This window comes from Arachis stenosperma, chromosome 2 (genome assembly GCF_014773155.1).
Source record: "Arachis stenosperma cultivar V10309 chromosome 2, arast.V10309.gnm1.PFL2, whole genome shotgun sequence".
Classification (NCBI taxonomy): Eukaryota; Viridiplantae; Streptophyta; class Magnoliopsida; order Fabales; family Fabaceae; genus Arachis; species Arachis stenosperma.
In genome coordinates this window covers 10,992,463-11,010,020 of record NC_080378.1, presented here as the reverse complement: position 1 = coordinate 11,010,020, position 17,558 = coordinate 10,992,463, and the positions used below count along the sequence as shown (strand labels likewise).

The 17,558-nt window shown below is 34.7% G+C and overlaps 1 protein-coding gene across 9 annotated transcripts in view; it reads right to left on the bottom strand.

Annotated features, from left to right (window-relative positions):
- Positions 1 to 17,558, bottom strand: part of LOC130961000 (uncharacterized) — a 38,162-nt gene that overhangs the window by 5,500 nt on the left and 15,104 nt on the right. For 7 of the 9 annotated variants that reach the window (XM_057886586.1, XM_057886588.1, XM_057886590.1 and 4 more), the window contains 3 exons: positions 14,481 to 16,250; positions 14,096 to 14,347; positions 40 to 777 (listed from right to left, as the gene is read on the bottom strand). In XM_057886586.1, coding sequence (XP_057742569.1) covers positions 40 to 777; positions 14,096 to 14,347; positions 14,481 to 16,250 — 2,760 coding nt within the window. Of the gene's footprint in view, positions 1 to 39; positions 778 to 7,946; positions 8,636 to 8,719; positions 9,463 to 14,095; positions 14,348 to 14,480; positions 16,251 to 17,558 lie in introns of those variants that run through there. The other 2 variants (XM_057886594.1, XM_057886593.1) reach the window with 2 other exon arrangements.

Here is a 17,558-nt window from a genome sequence, read left to right as displayed (position 1 = left end):
ATAACAATAGAAATAAGAGTTTGAAGGTATTGTTATTACCGTTTCAGGAGAGAGGGCAGGCTTTGGTTGTTCATCTATGATTTCTTCTCTGAATGGTTCCAAGTTGTCACATTGTTCAATAAACAAGTTGTTCAGTGCTGAAAATTCTATTCCATAAGTTCCTGGATAGAAACTCTTGAATTTTGGTAGTCTCAAAAATTTGATGGTTGCCAGTTTCAAAAAGTTAAATTTAGTAAGACTGCTGGCATCTTCTTCTTCTTTCTTGGCAACAATTTCCCTCAATTGAGAGCAATCCGAGACCACAAGCTCTTCAAGATTATTTTCGAGTGTTTTGGCCACAGGAGCAGAAAATATGCTTTTCAACCTTTTACAATCTTGAACCCATATCTTATGCAAATTGTTTAATTTAAGTATCTCTTGAAGCTGTTTTTCCTTCATGTTGAACATACGCTCTAATTTTGGAAGTGATTCAAAATGAACATCTTGCAACTTGGGTGTTGCATCCTTAGAAGTTCGCTTCTTTTCCCAAGCTGAAGCCGTTGTCTCAAATATAGCTTTCATTGACTTACAATTAGTAACGCTTAAGTTGCTTACATGCTGAAATATTCCCACCACATTAGAAGTGAAAACATGGTCCAGTTTATGACACTCATCAATGGCTAGGCTCTCCAACTTTTCGAAAGAGGCTTTTGGGAGTTCTAATTTAATATCACATATCCCACTCAAACTCTTCATGCTTCTCACTTTAATACTCTTCAAATTTGGAAAGATGGTAACCTGTTGTGTGGTTCACAATGCAATAGCAAAAAACTCAAATTAAGTCAAATGTCACAAAATCAAACCAACAAAAAGAGAGATCGCCAAAGAAATGCTTGCATTGCTATTTGCAAGTTGGCATCACGAACAAAACTAGTAACAGTAACTCCTCAAAATCATAATATTGCAATGTTGGGCTTTAATTTAATTTAGCTTTTGTTTGATAAAGGTTTTTTGAAAAAGTTCTTCTACTCTTTAAAAGTATAAATTTTTTATTTTATATTTAGTAAATAAAAAAGATGACGTGTTTATGTTTATAATTTTTAAAAGATTGAGGTATCTTTTAAAATATTTTTTAAAGTTGGCTTATACTTTTTAAAATTTAAAAGTCTAATATAAATTCATATATTAACTAATTTTTAATTTTAACGCTTAAATTTATGTCTTTTATAGTATTTTAAATTTTAAAAGTTATTTTACCAATAATTATTGTTTGTGTTTATTAAAAGTTATTTTTAATTTGATTTACCAAACATATAAATACTACACTTTTTAAAAAGTAAAAACTTTATCAAACTAAGCCTTAACGCTAGGATGCATTTTTGGTGACAAAACTTAAGATGAACATATATATATATATATATATATATATATATATATATATATATACTTTTTATAAAAATATATAAAATAGTTTAAAACAAAAAATTTATATATAAACTTATAAAGTGGACTATAAATAAAATTATGCAAATATTGAATTGAAGTTTATTTATTTAACTTCATATAATTATATTTATGTTTATTCATTTTAAGCACGTAGTAACTTCTATTGTTACTTTTATAGTATTTTTTAGTTATATTTAAATATTATATTACAAGGATAAAAATATTAGATAATATACAAGTATGAATATAATATTTCAATAGTTAAAAATTAAATAATATTTAATTTTTTAATTTTATTTTTTATAAATCAAAATAAAATCTATTTTCAATAATATTATTACAACTACTATATAAATAGTTAAAAGAAAAATAAAAGTAATATATAAATGACAAAGACAATATATAACTAATAAATACAATTAGACTTAGAAAATGAAAGACTAAAATAATATAAAAGAACATTATACATTCTAGTGTTTTAGGGAGTTTATCATCTAATACATATAATTAGAAAACTTAAAGAATAATTATGGTTAAGAATAGAAGAGAAACAATAAGAGGCATGATATTAATAACTACTCTGTTACGTGTACACCAAAATCAATTATTAAAATCAGTATAAAAATATGAGATTATATAAATGGATATTGTAAACTCCGGTTAAATTAGTTAATAAATTATTTTTTAATAAGGAGGATTAGAAATGTGAATATTATATTAAATTAGGATAGAACTCATCGAAACGAGAATTTTGACACCAATTTCGAAGAAAACGGTCCAAAATTGGACCGAACGGACCGAACCGGTTGAACCGGGGTCGAACCGGGCTGTCGGTCCAACCGGACCCACACTTTTAATGAGCCCGAAAGCCCTTCTTCTCCATTTCACCAGCTGCAGCGTGAAAAGCCCCGGGGAGAAGAAAAACACTCCCGAACCCTTACGGTAACCTTCCAATCCCCGTAACTTCTCCGTCCGAGTTTCGATTGCCGCACCGTTTGCGGCCACGCGTCCACTGCGTCGAGCTCTACATTTCTACCGGAACAATTTTACTGGTAACTTATTTAATCACTCTCAGCCCTCTTTTCTCCCAATTTTCGGATTTTTGAATGTGAAGGTTGAGTTTCTTTGATTTTTGATGTTTTAGAATCCAATTAGCTTGAGAAAAATGTTCACTCTTGCTTATTTGAAGCTTGGGTAAGGTGAGGATACGATAATTATATTTTAATTTCATTAAATTTGAGCTTTGAGTATTAAATTGGGTATATATGTATTATGAATGTGTACTAGGTTGAAAATAAATAATTGGAGCTTGAAATTGTAAATACTGGAACTTGGAGGAAGCGGATTAGTTGAGTTTTGAGGGGCTGTCTTGGTTTTGAATAAATAGCTTTGGTCGTTACGTGGAAATCGGCTAAGGTATGGTTTAGGTTTCTTGCATTTAATATATAATGTTCTGTGAAAACTTAGGCTAGACGGCCATAGGATAAGTTGGAATGCAGGTGTATGTTTAATGTTTAGTAATTTGTCGTTGAATATATTTGGTTGAAGTTTATTGGATAATTAGTTATTAATCTTGGATGGTGAATGTTGTTATGTTAATTTGGAGAGAATTATGGTTGAATGTTATTGTTGATGAACATGGTTGGTTTAGTGCTAATGATTTGGTGAATTATTGATTTGAGATATTTTGTGTTAGAAGCCTAGGATTAGTGAACTATGATCCTTAGTTGAATTTTGGTTGTTGGATTTGAATATTGTATGAGTATAATTGTTAATCTGAAGTAGATTTATTGTGGTGACTGTTATGATGATGAGGAAGGGTATGTTGAATTGAAAAGAAAGCAAGTTTGGACCCGAAAAGGGTGGCAAAGTCCAAGTTTTAGAGGAGATGCTGCCGAAATTTTATAAAAATTAGAGATTTTATTTATATGATTATTTAAAAAGATTTAGATTCAAAGGTTATATGGTTTGATTTTGAATTATTAAGAAAATGAGCATGTTTTAAGTTTGATTCATTCAGAAAAGAATGGATTATGTTTTGAATTGGAACTATTGATGGACGGAATGGGAGATGTGATAATGAAGAAAAATGATTGAATATGATTGACGTATAATGATGAATGGGATGCGATTGAGAATGATGTAGATGTTGATGAATTTTAATTGAATTATTTATATGGCTTATGAATTTGAATAATCTGAGATACGAGATCCCTGGATTAAGTGCCGTGGCTTGCCACCACGTGTACCAGGTTGAAAACTCGATACTCTGTTGACCCTACGACGTAAGTGTGACCGGGCACTATATAAATTCCCGGGAATGTTACCCCCATTGAGCAATATTGATTATTTGAGAAAAATCTATGCATAGACTCTTGGGGATGCACGTCGGGGGACCGTCTAAGGACAATTTAGACTTGTCGGTTTGGCTGGATAACCGACAGATGAGCCTCATCAGCCATAGAACAGGCATGCATCATATGCATATTACTTGAATTACTTGCTTGTGCTCTAATTGGGTGTGCCTATCTGTATTTGCCATGCTAAATGTATATTTGTTATCTGCAGTACTTGTAACCTTCTTGTGTTTGCCTTTGTCTGTTTAGTTGTCTGTGAAAATGCATGATGGAGTTGGAGGTATGGAGGAATGGCAGTATGGGATTTAGATTTAAGGTTAAGTTAAGTTAGGATTATATATTTTTAGAGAACCACCTTTTATGGCTTCTGTTTAATACTTTAAGCTCTATAATCTGAGTGTCGGTGTTCTAGGATTGCCTCTGGCATTCCCAGGACCCTATATATTATGTGTGTGGCACCTTTACCATACTGAGAACCTCCGGTTCTCATTCCATACTATATTGTTGTTTTTCAGATGCAGGTCGAGAGGCATCTCGTTAGGCGTCTGGACTCTTGAAGCAGAGTGGTTACTGGGATATTTTGTTATGCTATGATGTATATATATGTACTTAGCTTTCTCTCCGCATGACTTAATCTTTTTGATCCTCTTAGAGGTTTATGGAGAGGTAGGATTGTGTATATGTACTTTTGGGTTTTGGATATGTATGTATATATGTGGAAATATTCTCCGGCCAGTCTTGACTTCGCAGGCTGAGTTAGGAGCTTGATATTTTGTATCTTTGGCACTCTATTCCCACTTCTGTTATCTTGTGTTTAATAGTTATGATTTTCTTAGCACGCAGGTTAACTCGTTCCTTGAGCGTTGCGCTTTTATTTCGCGATTTTTGTTTCCTCTATTCTTCAAAGCTCCTAGCATATTATAATTCTTCTGCTATTATATGTACTTATTTTATTCAGAGGTCGTAATACCACACCACCTCTATTTTACGACTTAAGCGTAATACTTAGTGTGGTAGGGTGTTACAGATGTAAAGAATGATAAAATAAATATTGACTTTTATAATAAACATAAGAAAGAATATAAAAAAAGGGAATAAATTAAGTTTTATTACTCAATTTATATTTATTAAAAAAATAACATACATTAATATTGAAGGCAATGAGTAATTTAATAAAAATAAAGAATAAAAATAATATGAAAAATAAGTCTAAATATTAATTTTATAAAGAAGAATGGAAAGATATGAAATTCATATAAAATAATTAAATAAATTTTATAACTCAATTATATTTAGGGTAAAAAACCCAAATGAGCCAAGGAGACCTCAAAATTACCTAAATCAGCCAAATGAAAAATCAATACATGAATCAACCAGGACGAATTATTATATAATTCGAATCAATATGATTCGAATTATATTTACATGTAATTCGAATTGATATGATTCGAATTACTAGGAATACTACAAATGAATGAAGTTCGAAACAACTTGTTTCGAATTACACCTATATAATTCGAATTTAGTTAATTCGAATTACTATGAAGGCACATTGTTAAGTAATTCGAAACAACTTGTTTCGAATTACACTTAAATAATTCGAATCTACTTAATTCGAATTACTAGGTTAGGTTGTGATACTACATAATTCGAAACATATAGATTCGAATTATATATATATAGTGCGAGCCAGGGCTGTATATATATGCTGTGAACTCATGTTGCTCTCAACAAAGAGGTGAGATGGCTAGTGAGGAGAGTTTCCTAGTTCTGGTACATTACAGAGGGTCGATTAAGAGAAAAACTCGGTCCGGCGTGAAGTTCACTGATAAGGATCCCCTATGTATTATCGTGACGCCGACAACCACCTACGATGCACTTGTTAGCTCTGTGCTGGAGAAGCTAGGTCTTGAAGGCGTTAAAAGGGTCAAGAAGTTTTTCTACCGCATTCCAACAGCGGTGCTCCATGACACCGTGAAGTTTGATTGTTTCACAATCGGTAGTGACGAGGACTTGCAGGTTATGTTTCTTTCTCGTAGGCAGTTTCCCGAGGTAAGGACACCAGAGCTGTTGGCGAAGTTGGTTGATGTGGTATCTAGCTCGGGTGGTTCGAACCGGAATGCCACTACTATAGCCGCGGTTGCCGGCTCGAGCTCGAGACCTGCTGTTGCTTCATCCTCTGCTCCTGTGTATGAGCCACCGATGCAGCCTGTTGCGTCCCCTTCGTTTGCGGTTGATCTGAGCGGCAATGTTGGAGACGAGGTTCGGTATGGGGAACATATTCCCACCGAGGTACATTGTCCCACACCGGCTGGTGTTGGTGATGGTTTGTTTGATGATCCAGATGACGATGACGTGGAGCCGGATATGATCGCTGATGAAAGCGGGGATGATGTTGGAACTACTGTTCCGACAAGGGGTACAGGTGGATCTAGTTCTGGCACACAGCAGTATCCACCCCATTTTTCCTCATTGGACCTGGATGCCATGCGGCAGGACGACAATGCTCTGCAGGCCTCAGGATTTGGTGCTAGAGATACCGAGGGGTCTGCCGGTATGAACGAGTTCCAGGTTGGCCAACAATTTCAGGATAAAGATGAGGCGCTGTTGAGTGTGAAGACGTACAGTATCCGCCGAGGGGTCCAGTACAAGGTCGTTGAGTCTGACTACCGCAGGTATGTGGGAAAGTGTTCTGAGTTTGGGAATGGGTGCACATGGCTAATTCGGTTGAGTCTCCGACAGCGGAAGGGTATCTGGGAAGTGAAGCGATACAACGGACCGCATACATGTCTTGCCAGCTCCATCTCCAGCGACCATAGGAGTCTGGACTACCATGTCATATCCACCTTCGTTATGCCGATGGTTAGGGCTGATGCAGGTGTGAACATCAAGGTGCTTCAAAATGCCACGGCCGCACACTTTGGGTTCACGCCTACGTACAGGAGGGTATGGATGGCGAAGCAGAAGGCCGTTGCCGTGATATATGGGGACTGGGACGAGTGTACAATGAGCTCCCTAGGTGGGTTTTAGGAGTTCAGCTGACGATGCCTGGCACTGTAGCCGTCCTCAGGACTTGCCCTGTTCGAGTTGGGGGACATGTTGACGATTCTCAGGTTTATTTTCATAGGCTGTTCTGGACTTTCCCCCCTTGTATCCAGGCATTCCGTCACTGCAAGCCTTTGGTGAGTATTGATGGCACCCATTTATATGGGAAGTATGGGGGAACACTGCTAGTCGCCATTGCACAAGACGGAAACTCGAACATCCTCCCCGTGGCATTTGCACTAGTCGAGGGTGAGAATGCTGAGTCATGGTCTTTCTTTCTTTTCCACCTCCGTGAACACGTGACACCTCAGCTGGGTCTGTTAGTTATTTCAGATAGGCATAACGGCATAAAGGCAGCCCTTGAGGCTCCGGATGGGGGATGGCTACCGCAACGGCCTGGCACCCGTGTCCGGTAGCCCCTACGAATAAGTGGCTCCTCATCCTCAATCGACTCGTCGCTGTCATCCGGAACTGGCTGTCTCGGGGTCATAGGCGGTACATGGACGGGTCTGGATGACGACGGGCCGGCAACTGAGTGTGATCCAATACTCTGCGCCGATGCTGGGGTCCCACCCATGGCAAAAGGATGCGCAGGAGCTACCGTGGCAGGCTCATTCAGATCGACGTCAAGAGGTGCCTGTGTCCCTGTCGTATGAACCCGTCCGGCTGCAGCCTCATCCTCCTGCATGATGGTCCGGATATCCTCAAGAAAATGTGGTCCACCAAACTCGTGCACAATGCCATCACTAGCAAGTAAGTCTCCAAACATCGAGCCAGGACTCACCCATGGAGTACTATCCTGAAGGGTATGATCATCACCGGGAACACCTACGAAGTAATCTCCAAGACCTCCACCACCAAGCCCAGCATCAGTGTGACTCGTGGGATCTCCCATACCAGGTCCAGGGGACCCACCATCATGCCCGCCCTGATGCGCCCTATCAACCCCCGCAACATCACCTCCCCCAAGCATCTGGGCACCCTGTCTAGCAGCACCCACCCTCCTCCTGCCTCCACGACCACGAACTCTCCCCCCACCCCTAACTGGGTCGTCTCCGGCATCCAAAGCCTGATCTACCCAGTTCCACTCACGCTGGCTACGACGTATCCCAACTCGTGCTCTCCTCTCAATGCGACGTCTGTCAGGAACATCCTCGACCCGGTCCATGTCTGGAAGTCGGCCTGCACCCCTCTGCGTCGCCTCATCTGGAATAGGAACACCTCTCAGATCCCCCAATAACATCTCCGGCGACAAAAACCTCTTCCCGTGCTGATACCACCATGTCAAGAACTCATGTGACGGTCCAGGGTCGGGCACGATGTCAAACTGTAGAATATGATCAGCACGCTCCTGCCAGTAAAGATGCCACTCAGGGTACTGTGCGGGGAACCAACGGTCACCTCCTCTCCCGTCCTTCGACATCAGGAAGTCGATGTTCAGGGCGGGAGACGGTATGGGCTGAACGCCGCCAAACTGAGGTAAAACTCTATCAACCTGATGCCACTCGACAACCGCAAAATAAATCAGGGACGTCCTGCATCGCCATAACATCGTATGCCGAGGCTCCAACACCTCAGGATGGACAATCTGGATGACGTCGACTGCACTATAGGGCATTCATATGAACTGAAAAAATCAAAATCAAATCGTTTGTACTTTCAGTTAAGTGAAATAAACTGAAACAATGACTTGAGATACACAAAAGTTCTGCTTACTTACCTGCCGAGGCTGTAACAAGTCGATCTTCATGCGAGCCATCTGTACCCGAGGTCCCTTGTTGCTAATCTCAGGGTTGTAACCAGACCATCTGCGTACAAGAAAACAGAAGAATATAGGGCATAATTACAAAATAATAACAAGAAGAATATCTAGTACAAAACAATAACGGTACCTCGAGGCAAGGGGCCAGCTGATCTCATCATACCCAGATGGTGTAAGTGTGGAAAACCTCCAGAAGATCCACGACTGTAATAACTGTAACGGGTCAGCTAACTTCACCACATGTCTGTTGGCGACTCGGCACATGCACCTGTACAGCCATGCTAGTGCCGCCGACGCCCAACTGTAGCGACCCATCTCCTCAAGCCGAGCAACATATGGTAGCCATCTGATGTGTATACGATTGCCGGACTTGTCGGCAAACAGCTGCGTACCCAATAACATCATGATGTAGCCCCGGGCAAATCGCCTAACTGTCTCCTCATCTGCCCCATCAGGACACTCCGCGAATGTCTCCTGAAACCAGGTGCAGTTGACTGCGAATTTCTGCACCTGGTTCTCCGGCGGTAAAACACCGAGCAACTCATGGAACCACTGCCAAGCAGGTCTCCCACCCTCAATGTAAAGGTGGAAGTCCGTAAGGCAACCACTAACATAATCTCCGTCGACTGGCAACCCCAGCTGGTATGCGACGTCCTGAAGCGTGATAGTGCACTCTCCGAACGGCATGTGGAAGGTGTGCGTCTCAGGCCGCCACCTCTCGACGAATGCGCTGACTAGGGGCTCGTCTAGTCGGAACCATCTGTCGTTCAGTCTCGCAAGATGGTAAAGTCCCGCCATCTGCAAGTACGGGACATACCTCTCATCAAGACGCATCCCCTGTTGCCGCCTAACACTGGATATGCAACGACGAGGCTGCCCAGTACATAAACCGCATAATTAGAACAGATGCACAAACCACTAACATAACGAAAACCATTAACAAAAACCATTAACATTAAACCGCTAAAACAAAACCATTAACACAAAACCATTAACAAAAACCATCAACAATAAACCATTAACAAAAACCATTAACAATAAACCGCTAAAACAAAACCATTCACAAAAACCATTAACAAAAACCATCAACAATAAACCATTAACAAAAACCATTAACAAAAACCATTAACAATAAACCGCTAAAACAAAACCATTAACACAAAACCATTAACAAAAACCATCAACAATAAACCATTAACAAAAACCATTAACAAAAACCATTAACAATAAACCGCTAAAACAAAACCATTCACAAAAACCATTAACAAAAACCATCAACAATAAACCATTAACAAAAACCATTAACAAAAACCATTAACAATAAACCGCTAAAACAAAACCATTAACAAAAACCATTAACAAAAACCATCAACAAAAACCACTAGCCTACACTATTTTCCTAAACCATTAACAAAAACCATTAACAATAAACCGCTACAACAAAACCATTAACAAAAACCATTAACAAAAACCATCAACAAAAACCACTAGCCTACACTAATTTCCTAAACCACTATCCAAAAACCATTTACAATAAACCGCTAAAACAAAACCATTAACAAAAACCATTAACAAAAACCATCAACAAAAACCACTAGCCTACACTACTTTCCTAAACCACTATCCTAAACCACTAACAGTAACATAAACCATTATAAAAAACCATTAACAAATACCGTTATCATAAGCCGCTTTCATAAACCACTAACCTCGTCGTTGATCACACCGGCGATATGAGCTACTCCATCCAAACGATAAAGCCTTCCCGGATCGTCCCCCATCGACAGAAACAGCCGCTCTGGTCGCACTCGTACTGAACGTTGGTCTTTTTCTCTGGGATTTGGTGGGGTCGGAGAATGAGAAAGTGATTCGAATGAACTTGGCTCGAACTCCTTTTATAGCCGAATCCCTTGTAATTCGAATCAACTTGATTCGAATTACTATGCAACTCCATTTTCACCTAATTCGAATCAACTTGATTCGAACCCCTCTAATATCCACTTCTCCTAGTAATTCGAATTAACTAAATTCGAATTATATAGGTGTAATTCGAAACAAGTTGTTTCGAACTTCATTCATTTGTAGTATTCCTAGTAATTCGAATCATATCAATTCGAATTACATGTAAATATAATTCGAATCATATTGATTCGAATTATATAATAATTCGTCCTGGTTGATTCATGTATTGATTTTTCATTTGGCTGATTTAGGTAATTTTGAGGTCTCCTTGGCTCATTTGGGTTTTTTACCCTTATATTTATTAAAAAAATAACATTAAGATTAAATACGCAGAATAAATGTGAAAATTATGAATTGATAATAAGTTGATTACATAAATGCTATTTAATTACTATGCTCCTAAATGTGATTATATAAATAAATAATTTTATAGCATAATTACAAGATATATAAATATAAAACAAGTAAGATAATAAGATAAGAAGAATTTTAAGTAAATGTAAAGAAAAAAGAAATTAGATTATGCCACCTTGAAAAAAAGTATAATGTGACATAATAGAAAAATATTAAGAATGAATGAAAAATATATACTAACACATTGTAGAGAACTCTCTCTTCTTGAGAAATTTTAATATTATAATTGTGCTAAATTTATGGTCTCTTGTTTAAGATTATCTTGATGATAAAATTCAATTTATATTCTTTTTTCCAAGTAACGATATTTCTTATTAAAGGAATAAATTAGCACATATGAACTTTTTCTTGTGACTTTTTAAAATTTATTTGAAATAATTGTCCTTTAAATAGATTTTAATAAGTATTGCTAATGTTAACTTTTTTTCATAACCTATCATCATTAAATTTTCTTAAGGGTACATAGAGGGGGAAAAAACTTAGTATCATTATATAGATTAAAGAATATTATGTATGCGACCTAAGAAAAATTTTATATGGAAAAATGAAATGACGTGAAATATCTAAGAACGACCTGAGAACTACTTTAATTTTTCTTATCTCAAAAAAAAATTGAAGGAAAAAGAATTTTAATATCATTACGTAGATTGATTGATAGATATTTTTGTTCGAATAATAATTTTAAAATTAAGTTAAATCTTATGAATAATTTTGTAAGTAAAAAATATTAAAAACTAAAAAATTTTTTAACTCCTATCTTAATAATCAAAATCGTACTTAACCCAATTTAAAACCTTGTTTTTGAGTTTGACTCTCTAACAACGATTAACCTTATAAAAAATAGGTGCATTTTTTTGCACTCGCTCCTTGAAAATATCAGAGTAAATACGGCTCGTATCCGAGATTTAAGCTGGTGGCATACCTTGTGAAAAGCTAATTGTGTTGCTAATTTATTAGCCAAGAAAGAACAAAATCTCCCCCACAACCTCCACATTTTTGACTCCATCTCCATATTTATATCTTGCTTAGGGATGGCAAAAATCCCCAACGAAGCGGGTATCCGCGGAGATTTATCCGTTACGGGGCGGATATGGGGACGATTTTGTACCTGCGGGGACGGGAGCAGAGATAGAGGTCCCCGTCCCGTAGAGACCTGTCTAAATCCCGTTTATGTAAAAAGACTAGAGTACCCCATTTGTGTGTATTGTGATTTTGTTAAGTATTTGTTATAATTATTGAGTTAGGTTAAGTATAATTTATATGATTATAATTAAGCATTTGTTATCATCTTCATTATCTTTGTTTGCTTTTTCTGTTATAATTAGTGTGATTTTTGGTTAAGCATTTGTTATAATTATTCTGAAATTTTTATTATTTTACTTTGATTTTAAATTTTTTGTTAAGTATTTAAGTGCTATACATGTAATTCATAATATTGAAATAGATATTGATATAAGTAAAATACTAAATTATCTACAATACACTATTTTTTTAATTTTTTTCTAATTTTTTTCAATTTTTATTATTTTTTTATAAAAATCTGCGGATATCCGCGGAGACCCAGGTCTCCGGCGGATACGGGACCTCCGTTACCCGTCGCAGGGACGGGACGGGGACGGAGACAGATAATGGAGGCGGGGCGGTGGGCGGGGGGCATGTTCCCGCCCCCATGGGAACCCGTTGCCATCCCTTCTTGCTCCGACTCTTGATTTTATTGGAACCCTCAGGCTTAAAGAGGTTGCTTAGTTTGGTTTTTCTTTTGTTTTTTTTTCTTGGTTTTTTTTTTTCGGGATCCCATGATGTCTAACACTCCAACAAAAAAAACAAAAATACTATTTTCAGTCACTAAAATCAGTTACTAATAAATTTATATATAAATATATATATGATTTAATTTATTTTTAACATGTATTTATATTTCAACATGAATTTTATTTTGAAAAGTACTTTTAAGAATAAAGTATCGTTTTTGAAAAGTACTTTTAAGAGTAAAGTATCGTTTTTGTCCCTAACATTTGGGGTAAGTCCCAAAATTGTCCCTAACATTTAAATTATCCATTTAAATCTTAATGTTTCAAAATTGACTCAATGTTGTTCTACCCTTAGGAATCTGTTAACAGAATTGACGGCGGGACAAAATTGAGACGATTTTGAAATGTTAGGGACTTAAATAGGATGAAAATATTGGGGACAAAAACGATACATAAAAATAAATTTTATCTTTCAATAATATCAAATTTTTACAATACATAGTTATTCAATTATTTTTTTAACCACATGTAAATAAATTAAACTTAATCACATTACTTTTATTCTAAATGAATTTATTTTTTTTATAATTTTATTCTTAAAGATTTTTTTACTCATCATGAAATGTTTGTAGAATGAATAATACATAAACTTGCGAAAAAAAATTATACATATACAATAAAGTATAAATTGTACCTTTTGTCTCTAATGTATCGAAATTTTTTAATGTTTAAGAGTAAAAATCTTTAAAAGTAAAATTATAAAAAAATAAATTTATTTAGAATAAAAGTAATGTGATTAAGTGTAATTTACTTAAATGTGATTAAAAATAATTGAATAACTATGTACCGTAAAAAACTGATATTATTGAAGGATAAAATTAAAATTTATTTCTATGTATCGTTTTTATCCCTAATGTTTTCGTTCTATTTAAGTTTCTAATGTTTTAAAATTATCTCAATTTGTTCGACACTCAATTATGTTAACAGATTCCTAATGGCAGGATAACATTGAGCCAATTTTAAAACGTTAGGGACTTAAATAGGACGATTTAAACGTTAGGAACAACTTTAAAATTTACCCCAAACGTTGCCGACGATACTTTACTCTCCTTTTAAATATATACATATACAATTATTGAACATTAAGAATACCAAACGCCTTTTTTAAAATAATTATTAGTAGTCCAAAATATGTTTAAATACTTTCTTATACAATTATTATTTGTCAAAAAATAAATACTACTACTCTAAAATAATTGTTTCTTCTACACTAATAACAATCAAGAAAGCAAAATTTTGTTGTAATGATATATGAATCTTATTCATTCGTCGTTATGAAATAAAAATATATGGAATCAATGGCCAAATTACGTACATACCTTCTTTTCACTTTGAGTATCATTGCTGTTCTCGTTGGGAAGAATATGCATCATGTTGTCACACTCGCTGACAGATAGACTTTGGAGAGTCTTCATATTTATAGCCATAGACAATGTTAACAAACTTTTTAAATTATCACAACCATTCACTTCCAAGTGTACCAATTTTCCAAAAGGAGGATTTTTGCCATTCCATATTTGGTGGATTTGGATAGAGCACAACTCTAATCTCTCTAATTTTGAGAATTCAACCTATGAAGAAACACAAATAATAACTATTAATTTTTGTCAAATGAGAAAAAAAAAACCATCATATGTAAATGTTGACTAACTAAAATTTAAAATGTAAAAGAAAAATAAATTTGTTCTATAGTTCTGAACTGACCTGTTCATCGAACAATACTTTTTGTTGCGCTGTAGATGAAATGGAACAGAATCCATGAAACTCAGGTAATGATTTTAATGTCAAAGTGCGTAATTCTTGAAGCTCAAGAGGCTTATCTTGTGCATTATCTTCCGCAAAGACAATCTCCTTTAGAGAGTTACATTCTGAAACTTCAATTGTTTGAAGAGCAACCAAAAGCTTTACCATAGACATTAAAAAGACATTCTTTAATAAACCACAAAGCTTAATCTTGACAACTTTCAGTTTACAAAATGAGGATGATGAAAGTGACACGCGAGAGCATAGTTGCTCCATGTTATCGAGCTTGTAGATTTGCAATGTCTCCAGTTTCGGAAAAGCATTCTCGGGATGCTTCCTCTCCTGTGGGTTGATCAAATATCGAATGCTAGAAGTACTCACAATAGACAAAGTCTTAAGACATGGAAACCCTTTCAAATTCAGTGCATAAAAGATGTCTTGGACACCGTTGAGTTCTTCCAGCAACAAATTCTCAACTCTTTCAAACAACATTTTGATCCCTTTCTGAGAATGAATGCCAACATCTTTCTCCAGTATTGCCAAATACCTCAACAGTTGATATTTCTCCGGAATCTTGAAATCTGGCTCCAAATGTGTACTTGACGAGCCAATTACAATTTTATAGCTATGCAGCTTATCAAAGAACAAGTTTTCTGGCAAATGGGCAACACTTGGGATTTGTAAGTCAACATTTGTTATTTGACTTAAATGTCCCAACTCCGAAAGACTAGCATTTTTGTTTTCAGTTTCCTCTCTGTTATCCACCCTCCATTCAACCAAAGTGTTTCTCATGTACAACTCCTCCAAATTAGTCAAGCTAGATATTACACCAGCTTGAATTGATTTTAGTTGGGAGCAATTACTTAAGTCAAGAATTTGCAGCTTTGACAGATCCTTCAATTTAGTAGGCAAGCTTTTAATATCAGATCCAGAAAAGCTTAGAATTCTTAGATTCTTCATAAACTTGCCAATATGGATGCATAAGTTCTCATCTAGATTAATGCATTGCTCCAAACAAAGCTTTCGGAGTTTTGTTAGGTATTTCATTGATGAAGACATTTCAGAGAGATCAATGCCAAGCAGAACCAACACTCTAAGTTCTTCCATTCCTCCAAAAAAGTCTTTTGGTATTTTGAAATGTTGATGGTCATTGTGAAAATGAAATACTCTCAGTTTAGAACATTTTAAACTTTTAGGAAACTCAGTGTTGACATCACAATGATGTAAGAAAATAGCAGTGTACTGCCTGAGTTTATCATCATCAGGCCACTCATCTAGTTTTCTTTTTGCCCGTACGAACACATTATTTTCTGATGCTATCAACAAAGCTGCATTGCGAATAAGGTTTTGCATCGTGAAACGATCATTTGAATAACTGTTAGACAACAAACCTGACTCCTCTAAATGCATAAGCAACATTTGTACTTGATCTCTGCCATCTCTTACTGTGTAGATGCCTTCAAGAAAACCCAAACCAATGCATAATCTCACTAAGTCTGAGACCAATGCATCTTGACCCAAACAAGCACAAAGCAAGAAGATACGCTTGAGTTCCTCATTTTCTAAAAGTTGATAACTCAACTTTGTAGAATATTCAGATGTTCCTGTAAGCTTTTTCCTTTCAAGTGTTTTAAGGGTCTCTATTGACATGGGCAATCCAGAACATTTCTTGGCAATCTCAATAGCTAACCGTGCACGATTAGAGTTTTTATCATCATCTGCTATTCCTGCCTATTTTGTACAAAAGAATACAAGGATTGAATACAATATGATATGATATATTTCAAAACAATTTTATGAGAAAAGAAAATTGTCAATGTACTTTAACAAGTTTGAAGTAACAATATACTGGATTCTGATGTATACTATAATCTGTTAATACATATACTACTAATAAAATATGGGGTCTAATCACTTTGCAAATAGTGGCTGTAAGTATTTGAAATCAAAGGAGTAAATAAAATGTATATGTGTAGGCTACTGTGCGACATACAAAATGTAATTTAAATTGAATGATTGTTATGATATTTAAAAAATAGTGTCTAACTTGTTAAAAAAAGTAAGAATTAATATTTAATTTAAAAAATATAAAAATAAATAATTTTTCAATATTTATAATTTATTATAAAAAATAAGTTAATCAAAAATTAAATAATAACTCCTACACACTATAAAATTCTCCTTTAAATTGTTGTACATTTCAAATGTGAAGTAACTATTTTGGAGGATTACATACAGATATGTAATAGAGGTACAATGGTTAAATTACATAGAGAGAAACAGGTTTTCCCTAAGAAGTTTAAGTAGTGGTCAAGAATAATAAAATATGAGTTTACATATCTATATCTATTTATTTTATTATATAAAAGTTAATATCAACTTTTTATATATTAAATTTAAATTATATTTCCTTTATTAATAATGCCATATCATCAATTTTAATTACTTAGCAAAATTTAAAAATTAATTAATAAATTTTTAATAAAATATTTATTGTCTTTTAAAATAAATTTACGAAAAAAACACTTTTATTATTTTTACTATTTATATTTTTATTATTTTATAATATTTTATATATAATTATATTTTAAAATCCTTATAATTATACTTATTTCAATATACTATTTAAATTAAAGAATCAATTTTAAATATTTTTAATATTATTTTAAGTTTGTATTATTTGAGACAATGACAAAAAGAATTAAAAAAATATTAACAGATATTTATACTTTATACTATTTAAATTATTCTTATTAAAAATAACTTATCTAAAAAACTGTATGTACTAGAAGAAGAAGAATAAATAAATGTCAAAAAAAAATCTACAAAAAATGAATTTGTTGTGCTATAACATAAAAAAATTATTAACAAATATTTTTACTTTACGCTATTTAAATTATTCTTATTAAAAATAATTTATTTAATATATTATATATACACACAATAAATATTTTAAAAAAATTTATTCTTACTATTATATATGTCATTGAAAATTTGTATGCATTAGGAGAAAAAGAATAAGTAGATGTCAAAAGAAAA